The sequence below is a fragment of the Equus caballus genome, chromosome 12, assembly GCF_041296265.1.
Source record: "Equus caballus isolate H_3958 breed thoroughbred chromosome 12, TB-T2T, whole genome shotgun sequence".
NCBI lineage: Eukaryota > Metazoa > Chordata > Mammalia > Perissodactyla > Equidae > Equus > Equus caballus.
The window spans coordinates 34648681-34660009 of record NC_091695.1 but is presented as its reverse complement, the minus strand read 5'-3'; the positions used below and the strand labels follow the sequence as shown (position 1 = coordinate 34660009).

The following is an 11329-nucleotide window of genomic DNA, read 5'->3' as shown; positions in this document are numbered from 1 at the left end:
AGTCCATTTTAAGTTGATGGCAACTTAACTTCGATTGTCTACAAAAGCTGTACCATTTTAATCCCCCCCTTTTTTTCTCTCTTTTTTTTTGAGGAAGATTAGCCCTAAGCTAACTACTGCCAGTCCTCCTCTTTTTGCTGAGGACACCTGGCCCTGAGCTAACATCCGTGCCCATCTTCCTCTACTTTATATGTGGGACGTCTACCACAGCATGGCTTGACAAGCAGTGCCATGTCCACACCTGGGATCCGAACTGGCGAACCCCGGGCCGCCAAGAAGCAGGACGTGCGAACTTAACTGCTGTGCCACCAGGGAGCCCCTTTTATATTATTTAATACCATTGTTTACCTCCTTTTATATTGAGTATTCTTTAAAAATTATAGTAGTTATAATTATTTTTAATACACTTTTAAGCTTTATACTATAGTGAAGTGGTCAACATACCATCCTTTTACAGAATTAGAGTTTTATAATCTGGCTATATATTTATGTTATCATTGTTTTGTATACTTTCATATGTTTTTGTGACACTGATTAATGTCTTTTTTATTTCACCTTGAAAAAATCCTTTCAGCGTTTTTTTGCAAGACAGTTGCAATAGTGATGAACAATCTCAGCTTTTTTGTTTCTGGGGAAGTCTTTTTTTCTCTTTCATATCTTAAGTATAACTTTGCTGGATAGAGTATTTTTGGCTGGCAATTTTTTCTTTCAACTCTGAATATGTCATTCCACTCTCTCCTGGCCAATAGGGTGTCTGCTGAGTAAACTACTGATAGCTTAATGGGGGTTCCTTTGTAGGTTACAATTTTTTTCTCTTATTGTTTTTAGGATTCTCTATGTTTGATTTTTCACAGTTTTATTACAAAATGTCTTGATGAAGGTCTTTTGACGTGAGATAATAGGTTAACCTGTTAGCTTCATGAACTGGATGCCCAGTGTCTCCCCATGTTTTAGAGGTTTTTGGAATTATTTAATTAATTTTCTACCCCCTTCTGTTTCTTTTCTCTTTCTCAACCCCAATTATCCTAATTTTGTTTTGATGGAATCTCATAGATCATGTAGGCTTTCTTTGCACTTTTTCATTCTTTTTTTTTCCTCTGCCCTGACTGGGTTATTTCAAATTTTCGGTCCTCTAGCATAACTTATCTGTCTTCCATTTGCTCCACTCTACCACAAATGCTCACTATTGCATTTTTCATTTTATTCACTGAATTCTTCAGCTGCAGAATTACTGTTGTGTTCCTTTTTATAATTGCTAACCCTTTGGTAAGTATCTCATTTTGTTCAATTTTTTCTGATCTCAATAAACTGGTTTTCTGAGTTTTCTTACAGTTCATTGAATTTTTTCAAAAGAGCTATTTAAAATCTTTATCAAATAGGTCTCAAAATTCTGTGCCTTGGAGCTTGATTCTTGGAGAATCATTGTTAACTTTAGTGATGGCATGTTTTCTTTATATTTCATGTTTTTTGTAAGTTTGCACTGCTGCTTAAGCATTTGAGGCAGCAGACATCTCCTTAAAGCTTGCTAGTTAACTTCAGATAGGGTATACTGTCATTGGTAGTGTTATATATGAGGTTTTCTCTCCTTTGTATGGGTAAATCTGCCCCACCCTTCTTCCTCTCTCTCGTAACAAAATTCTTAAGCTAATGTGTCTTTTCTGTTCTTATTACTCACCAGGCTGGCTATCTGAAGTCTCTTTTTTGTTTTCCAGAATGTGACGCTACAGCTGATGGTTTTGGTTTCTCTCTTACGCACAGACTCAAGTCTATTTTTCTGAGAGCAATCAGTTTACCAGATTTACTCTCACTGCTACCCATGGAAATGTGCACAAAAGCCAGTTGTAGAGTAGGGAGAAGTGTGGGTTTAGCACTGGGAGGTTGGGATTTGTGATGGATCCAGTCAGGAGATCCTGCATAAGGTACTCCTGGAGGCTCATGTTTAAACTTTCTGCTGAAATCCTGAATGCAATCAGCAGGAACTGTGTAACATTATTGCCCTTTAATATTCTTACCTGCTTCTTTCCTGATCTTCCTTCTCCCTCCTGTCATGTACTACCATTCCCAGTAGTCTAGGTACTTCTGGAGAGAAATGGGTTTCTCCAGCTGCGACTAGCACTACTGGGGTAGCTGGGTACTCCCTCACTGCTATTTTTCCCTGTGGAAGTGTTCACCACTGCTAAAGTTTATCTTGCACAGTGTGCCTTGAGAGGGGTGGTGCTGGCACAGCTCCTTTCATTGTCTTCACTGTGACCAAACTCACGTGTTTTTTCTGCTCCATTATGGTGCTGGAATCCCTTCTTCACAGGGCTGGGCTTCGTTGCTGAGAGACAAAGTCTGTCTCATTCATGGTTGTCTGCCCACGTCTTCAGCACTCTCCAGGCTTTACCTGACTGTGGCCAAGATAGGTTGGGGCAATTTTGCTGAGTCCTGCTGATTCTGAGGTCTGTCTGCTTAGTATTGGATTTTCAGGTGGGTGAGAGTCCTCCTGTGCCTCTTGGTGCATGGTGCTGGATACTCCAACTCACAAAGGCGCTTTTGTTTGTGGATGGATATCCAATTCATTGTTACAAAAGCAAAACAAAATCAGAGAATGTCTTTCTCTGCTAAAATGCTGATGTCACTCCTTTCTTGGATCATTTTACTCTCATCCATCTACTTATAGAAATACGCCATGTAAATATCATCATGATTATGACCTCAAAAACACCAAGTCAAAATTTTTTGTTTAAAGGGATTCTGGGTTGGTGTTGCCTTCAAAGCATCTGGCAAGTGACATAAATCATTTTTGGAACAACAGATTTTAAACTCAAGCATTATGAATTCCCACAGATAAATTTTAAAGAAACATGTACTTAAGATGCCAGGGGCCGGCCCCATGGCCAAGTGGTTAAGTCATGCTCTCCACTTCAGCTGCCCAGGATTTCACTGGTTCTGATCCTGGGCACAGTCATGGCACTACTCATCAAGCAATGCTAAGGCAGTGTCCCACATAGCACAACCAGAGGTGCTCAAAACTAGAATATACAGCTGTGTACTGGGGGTGCTGTGGGGAGAAGAAGAAGACGAAGAAAAAAAGGAAGCTTGGCAACAGATGTTAGCTCAGGTGCCAATCCATAGGGAAAAAAAGATATAAAAATTACTAAAGATACAAATAAACAGGTCACCTTAACTAAAGTCAGCAATAACATCCAACTATAGAATGATGCATGCAAAACCATGTATTTCTATTATTAGAAAATAATAATTTTAATAAGTAAATTAAAAATGTTTAAATAAAGGATGCTATGGAAAATGTGATGAAAGAGTGAGACTATCAAAGCTGACCATTTGAGTAATGAAGAAAATAGATCCGTTAGAGAGAAAATAAAATATTATGATTGAAATTTGAAGTTCAATGGATGACTTAGGCAATTCGCACAACTTACAATAGAATGAACTTACTGGAAGATAGATCTGTAAAAATTAAACAGAACACAGTAGAGACATACAAATAATGAATGTTTCAGTGATGTGGGAGGTAGAGGAAGAAGTTTCAACATACCTCTAGTTGGGGTTACAGAGGAATATAATACAAATATGCAGGCAATTTTCATTGTACTATTTGCGTTTAGTAGACAGCACGTGAGGCTTAAGATTACCATATTGAATGAGTAGACATTACAGGAAGCTATGAATTTATCCATGAGTAGAAGGAGAAGAACAGCACATATTGTAACTGCTCAATAAATCTTTTTGTCGTCATGACTGTTGGCTAAGATGGTGATGGTGATGATGATGAAGAACACAATTTTTTGCTCTGTCCTCACAAAACTCTCCCTCCATTCAGTCTCTCTGTGGACAGAACCACATCTACGTCTAGGTTGGTAAATACATAGTCTACCTGCTCCCATTTCTTCTTCTATGTTGATGGAAAATATCTTGATTTTCTTTTCTAATTAATCTCTTCATTCCTTCAGAATTTTTCTCAAAACAGTGCACCATGAAACAATGACTGATTTGATCTTAGGAAATTCATACTTCTACATTACTTCTCAGTCTACAGCCTTATGCTTCTTTGGGGATTTTTTTTCTTTTCAATAATTTTTGGAACTAGGAGGTTAGGAAATGTTTTTGGAGAAGGAAGACATTATGGATGGCTAATGTTGACACATGTTTATAGTTCACAGACATAGCTTATTCCATTAATGTCACAGCCTTTCTCCAGTGAAATCTCCAAGACTTCTAATTTTATCCATGTACACAACTCCCAGGCAATATTTGATATCTATTTTCTACCTTTCACAGCTTCCCATTATTTTCCTTCTAGTTAGAGTTCATCTGAATAAAAATGTGTATGTGTTGGGAGATGTTCTAATAATTATCTGAAGAGATGACTGCTATTGCATCTTGAAGAGGGTATACAGTGTCTGAGGCAAAAATATTTTTTTGGCTGTTTATCATTTGGCCTGAAGACTTAGTGCTTGCCTTCCCTGAACTGGCTCCAATAAGAAAAAGAGAAAGAACTTCCAGAAATCTTGCGTCTGCTTCCTAATCTCCATATCCATTGCCTAAACATCTCAACTCTTACATGAGATCAAGTCACTTTTATTTGTAGAAGTCTTTTACCTGGGAATCATGAATAGACTGGAGTGTGATTGAGAATCCAATAAAACCATATGTAAAGGTGGTAAGTAGTTGCAGTGTCCTGGATACTGTGTCTAAAGTTTCCAACATTTTCATAAGTATCACTGACCCGAAGAAGATCAAGAATCACTATCCTAGACAGTTTAACTTATAAGTATCTCTAATTTGAGGAAATAAAAATCTTCATCTGCAATGATGGGTGCATAATGGCCCTTAGAACCTTGTGTTATCTAACTTCTCTGAGCCTTCTTAGCGTCATTAAGAAGTGTAAGTCACATCCATTTCCAAAGTGCCTCTTGGTATGTGACTCTTCCCACCATATCATTGCATTATTCTTATGTCTCTTGAGGCATTATGAGAGCAGAAAGGCAGTTACAGAATTGTCCACCTTCCTGATTACATTAATTGAATATTAGTTCCCAAGGAGATTTTAAAGAGCCCCTACTTTGTCATCACTTAACTATAAGGTCCAGCATGATTCAGGGACTTTTTCAAGCACTGAATTAAATTCAGAGCCAGGACTTATCATACTCCTTCTGTTTCACAATATAGAGATCTGGCAGCATTTTCCTACCTTACTCTATTTCTAATTCTCATATATTTGTAAAATTGTAAGGGAAAAACATGAAATTAAGACATTTTAGGAGATAATGTACTAATCATGTTCATTTACCGTGTTTTGCCCCCAAAGAAAATAACTATTTATGCAAGAAAATTTTTAGTTAAGTTTGGTGAATATACATAAAAGACACAGATTAATTCAACACTGATGATTTAAGATGTATATTTAGTGAGCTGTGTGACTGGGAAGAAATGAAAACACTTTTTTTGAGTTTTTTGAAAATGAATCCATTTCCTTCTTTCAACTTTTTCTCAGCAGATCTCAACAAGCAGGACCATGGAAGAAAATAGAAATCACACTTCTGTGGCCGTGTTTGTTCTCCTGGGACTCTCAGATGAAAAAGAGCTGCAACTTATCTTCTTCCCAGTCTTCCTAGGGATCTACCTTGTGACCCTCCTCTGGAACCTGGGTCTCATCATCCTAATCAGGATGGACTCCCACCTGCACACACCTATGTACTTCTTTCTCAGTTTCCTGTCATTTATAGACATCTGCTATTCTTCTTCCACCAGCCCAAGGATGCTTTCAGACTTCCTAAAAGAGGAAAAAATGATTTCATTCATTGCCTGTGCCACCCAGTATTTTGTTGCATCCTGGATGTGTCTGACGGAGTGCTGTCTCTTGGCTGCCATGGCCTATGACAGATATGTTGCTATTGGTAGGCCTCTGCAGTACTCAGCGGTCATGGCTCCTGGCCTCTGTCAGAAGATGGTTGCTGGGGCCTGTGGGAGTGGTTTCCTTAGTAGCTTAGCGGAAACAATCCCTTGCTTTCATCTCTACTACTGTGGGCCCAATATCATTCCAAATTTCTTCTGTGACATAACCCACATCATATCCTTGTCTTGCTCCAATCCCTTCATCAGCCAAATGATTCTTTTTCTGGTAGCTTTTTTTATTGGGTTCAGTTCTGTTCTTGTTATTCTCTTGTCCTATAGTTTCATTGCAGCTTCCATCCTGAAAATATCCTCCATAAAAGGTAGTGCCAAGGCCTTCAATACCTGTGCCTCCCACTTGGTAGTTGTGACAATCTTCTACGGAACAGGCCTCTCAGTGTACATGCATCCTAACTCTGGTCACTCTGAGAAACAAGACAAGGTTCTGTCAGTGTTCTATGTTATCCTTATCCCCATGTTAAACCCTCTTATCTATAGTCTGAGGAACAAGGAGATCAAAGAGGCCCTCAAGAGGGTGATAAAGAGGGCAAAACATTTACTTCAGTAAGAACATATTTGAGCAGGTGTTACCCTAATAAGGAAAACAGTGGTAAGAACATTCAAGTAAACTTTTGTAGGTCACAAGACTAAGTATAGAGAAGTGAAAACCTGACTCCTTGATTTCTGTTGCCATTATATTTAGCTTCCACCAGCAAGTGATCTGTCTGAGGCAATGTCATCAACATGGAAATCAGTTTGTTAGACCCAAGTAGATGAAAAGCTTTCTTTTGAGAACACAGCTTCCAATAGCTGTTATCACTATTGCAGACAAATGACAAGACCCTAGGAAGTCATGCACATGATTCTTTCCTCTACAGTTTTTATGGTTGCTATTATTTATTTTCAATTTTTCAGCATTATTTATATTTCTATAAAAAGAAAATAAAATAATGTATAAATTTTTATGTGTGAAAGTTAAAAATAATTTAAAGTGAATACTTTATCATCTTAATTCTAAACAGAGAGAGAGAAAGTCAGCATTAGTGAGAGGGATACAGAAAGGGAAAGCTGGAAAGAGAGAAAGAAACAGAGAGGGACACATACACAGAGAGAAAGAGAGGAGAGAGAAAGGGAAGAGAGGGAAAGAGAGAGGCTGGAAGGTTAAGGCAGGAGAGTAGACAAAAGGAGAGGAGAGGGAAAAGGATTGGTCTGGCTTTATTTCCAAATAATCTTGTTCCATTTATATTACTCTTCGAAATTTCTTGTGAAGTAAATTGTGAAAAACAGTTGGGAGAAAGGAATGGTAGAAAGAAGGGGCTTTTTTTTTTTCCTGAAGAAGATTCACCCTGATCTAACATTCATTACCAGCCTTCTTCATTTTTTGCTTGAGGAAGATTAGTCCTGAGCTAACATCTGTGCCAGTCTTTCTCTATTTTGTGTGTGGGCTGCCGCCTCAGAACAGCTGATGAGCGGTATGCCCATGCCCAGGATCCAAACACGTGAACCTGGGCTGCAATGTAGAATGCACAGAACTTAAGCATTATGCCACTGGGCTGGCTCCCAGAAGGGGCAATTTTAAGGTCAAGAGTTGGGGAGAGTCTCAGAGGCTAGAAAGAAGTCAAAGGCATCAATTTCTGGTCATAGGTAGCCTAGAGCAAGCTTCATGGTAGCTTCCAAAGATCATGCAAGACTAAGAAACGAAGGCTGTTATGGTATGTCTAGGGAGGCAGAGCCTGAGTCCCAGAGATGGGAGCTTCACAGGAACTCCAGGGCCTTCAGTATGACCAGGGAGAAGCAGAGACACCAGCCTTGGAGAGTCCAACTAAGAGAATTTAAAGAAAATTTTAAAGAGAGATTTTTCTTCAGACAAGAGGTTGTAGGCTAAACTTTGTACATGTTACATTATTATTTACACAACTCTTTACACTTAATTAGTTACATTGTATAGATGTGATTTTTTTCTACTACCATGTGCGGTTTGCAGGTGAGAAATTATCTCCATGTCACAGATAGAACCTTTGGGCATATTTTGTTCTGCCACGTTCCTTCCAGGGTAGCAACAATCCATCTTTGAGTTCACAAAGTGTCATGTGTGGAACATAAATGGTTCTTACTGACAGGAAACATGTCCTTCATTGCTTGTCCCTGCGCCCAACTTCTACACTTTTGGTGTTACATATTTAAATCTATCTTAAGAATCTATTCAGGTTAAAACATTAAATTTTTAAAGTTCTTATCAGAGTGAATAAATAACTACTAACCAATTATCGAGTTTTAAATCAAATAATTAAGTCATTAACCCATCAATACCTTTCTCCCTAAAAGTAAGGTTACCTGAAGGACATCAAACCATGAGTGGGAACTTCCTAAAACATCTATGTATCCCTAATAATGGCAGGGTAGATGAGTTCCATTTAAAAAAAAAAACACAAAAAAACAAAAAGCAAAAGTTTGTGAGAATGATCGAAGTGGATATTTTTAATGAAGGATTAGTAATACAGCATAATATGTCAGAAAGAACTCCAATTCAGTGTAAATATATTATACCTATTTTAATAGAAGGCATGCTGTGTGCTTCACTCTCTGATAACTGCCTTATAAGCATTCTCTAATTTGATTCTGTGAAGAGCTACTCTATGAATAGCTGATACTATGAGCCCATTTTACAGGTGACAATAGTGAGGCTTGAAGAGGTTAATTTGCTCAAGGTCACATAACCAAGAAATAGAAAGGTGGAATTCAACCCTGATTAGCTAATACCAATGCCCATGGTATTAACCATGATGATCTGTGACTCTGTCTTGAGTTACTTTTATCGTATTCCTTATTGCTTCAATTTCCTCACTTACGTGTAGCAAATCATGCCATGTCTGCCTCACATGGCTGCTGTTATTGATTCAAGTCAGGGAGTTGAGAAAATATATGTATCTAAAATGAAAGTGGTTTGTAAACAGGGAAGTGTCCAAACATCTAATTTTTGTTATCAAGTTGTATTGTCAGTCACCTGTGTCATCTTTGGCAAATCTATTAACTCCACTGGCCTCAGGTAGTCACCTTGAAAATGATGGTATTCCACTGGATGATCTCTAGGTCCTTTCCAGCTCAAATGTCTCCATGTTCATTAAAAGGAAAGCTATAATCATGAGCTAATAATAGGACCATGGGGAAGTGTGGAATTGAATCATAAGGGACATGGCAAATTGGGGCATGAAACTAGCATGGAAAAAACTCCATGACATTCATGAGTCCGGAGAGCAAGTATCTGGAGAGTTTTCTCCCTGTAACTGTCTTTTTTCCTTTCACCTCTGCCCTAAGAACACATATGAGAGGATCCCCAGTGGTGGGCACTTCTTTGGCTGTAAGTAGACAGCCAATTTCATGGCCAAAAGTCCCCATCTTGGAGTGCAGTGTGGCCTACCTAAATAATTCTTTTGAAAAGAAATAAGAAATTTCAACTTTGGCAAGAACTCTTTATCCTGGGGGATGTAGGTCAAAGTGAGAGGGCAAGACTTACAGAAAACAGTGGATTCTGTCCTATCTCAACATCCATGTGATTCTTCCAGTAAGACCTAGGTAGAGTAAGATTTATGGTTCTCATAAGTTTCATGAGATTTATGTTATCTGCCATTCTTTAACTCTTCCCTCTCCCTCACTTCCACACCCTCCACTTAGGGTTCTTCTTTGTGTTCTCTTTCTCCTCACCCAAATTCTCTGACCTTCAGTGAAAAGAGGAATCTCTAAACTGAAATATCAGGTATTACTCTGGAGTGAGAGGCGGATGTTGAGTTCTACTTCTGCAATTTCTTAATTATGTGGTCTTGAACTCTGTTGACTTCTGTTTTTCACTTGCAAAATGGGGATAATAGGATTATCTTTAATGTAGTGAGACCATATCTATAAAGCCTAAGACACTGTAGAAGATAATAGTACAGCACTGAATCAAAAATAACAATTTGCTCAATTTCAGAGAAATTAGCTAATATCAAAACGTTTGTCAAGTATGCTGCTCTCACCACTCTTATTCAAAATAGTATTAGAAGTTCTAACCAGAGCAGTTAAGAAAATGAAACAAAATGTATCCAAATCGTAAAGAAAGCAGTTAACACATCACTATTTGCAGTTGACACAATTATATGTATAAGAAAACCTAAAATTCATGAAAAGACAATTAGAAATAATCAATGAGTAGAGTAAAATTTAGTGTACAAAATCAATGTACAAAAATCAGTTGCTTTTTTATACACTAACAATGAACTAGCAGAAAGAGAAATAAAAAATATAATTTCATTTAAAAATAGTAACAATAACAATAAAATACGTAGAAATAAATTTAACCAAGGAAGTGAAAGACTTGTACACAGAAAACTATAACACAGTGTTGAAATAATTCAAGGAAGATAGAAACAAATGGAATGATATTTCGTGCTCGTGGAGCACAACTGAGTTCTGAACAGTGATTTTATATCCCGCAAATTTACTGCATTGGTTGATTACTTCCAACCCTTTTTTGGTTGAGTCTTTAGGATTTTCTACATCCAAGTTTATATCCTCTGAAGATAACGACAATTTTAATTCTTCCTTCTCAATTTGGATGTCTTATATTTCTTTATCTAGCCTGTTTACTCTATTTAAGACTTTTAGTACTAAATTGAATGAGAGTAGTGGGAGCGAGCACCATTGTCTTGTTCCCAACAGAGGAAAAACTTTGTTGTTCACCATTGAGCATAATGTTAGCTGTGGGTTTGTTTTATATGGCCTTCATTATGTTGAGGTATGTTCCTTGTATATCTAATTTTTGAGGGTTTTAATCATGAAAGGATGCGATATTTTGTCCAATGCTTTTTCTGCATCTATTGAGATGATCATATGATTTTTATCTTTCATTCTCTAAATGTGGTGTATCACATTTATTAAATTGGACATCTTGAACCTTCTTCCTCTCCAAGGATAAATCCCACTTGGTCATAGCTTTGGTGTGAGTGTAATAGTGGCCTCCTAAAATGTGATGGGAACTATTCCTTCCTGTTCAATTTTTTGAAAGTGTTCAAGAAGGATTGGCATTAATTTGGCAGAATTTGCCAGAGAAGCCATCTTGTTCTGAGGGTTTCTGTATCAAGAGGTTTTTGATTGCTGATTTCATCTCCTTACTCATCTTTTTCTGTTCAGATTTTCTATTTCTTCTTGATTCAATCTTGATAACTTGCATATTTCTAGGAAGTTATCCATTTCTTATAGATTATCCAATTTATTGGCATATAGTTGTTCATAGTAGTCTCTTATGATCTTATGTAGTTTTGTAATATCACTTGTAATATCTCCCCTTTCATTTCTGATTTTATTTCAGTATACTTTTTTTCTTAGCCTATCTAAAGATTTGTCAGAATAGTTTATTTTTTGAAAACTACCTCTTAACTTCATTGATTATTCTTAT

General features: G+C 37.4%; 1 protein-coding gene across 1 annotated transcript; it reads left to right on the top strand.

The window, feature by feature from the left end:
* The first annotated feature begins 5509 nt into the window (after nt 1-5509).
* Nucleotides 5510-6466, top strand: LOC138916891 (olfactory receptor 5AN6-like). Its single transcript, XM_070230496.1, has one exon. It carries the CDS (start codon nt 5522-5524, stop codon nt 6464-6466), a length of 945 nt encoding a protein of 314 aa, XP_070086597.1. The 5' UTR covers nt 5510-5521.
* Nucleotides 6467-11329: the final 4863 nt, after the last annotated feature.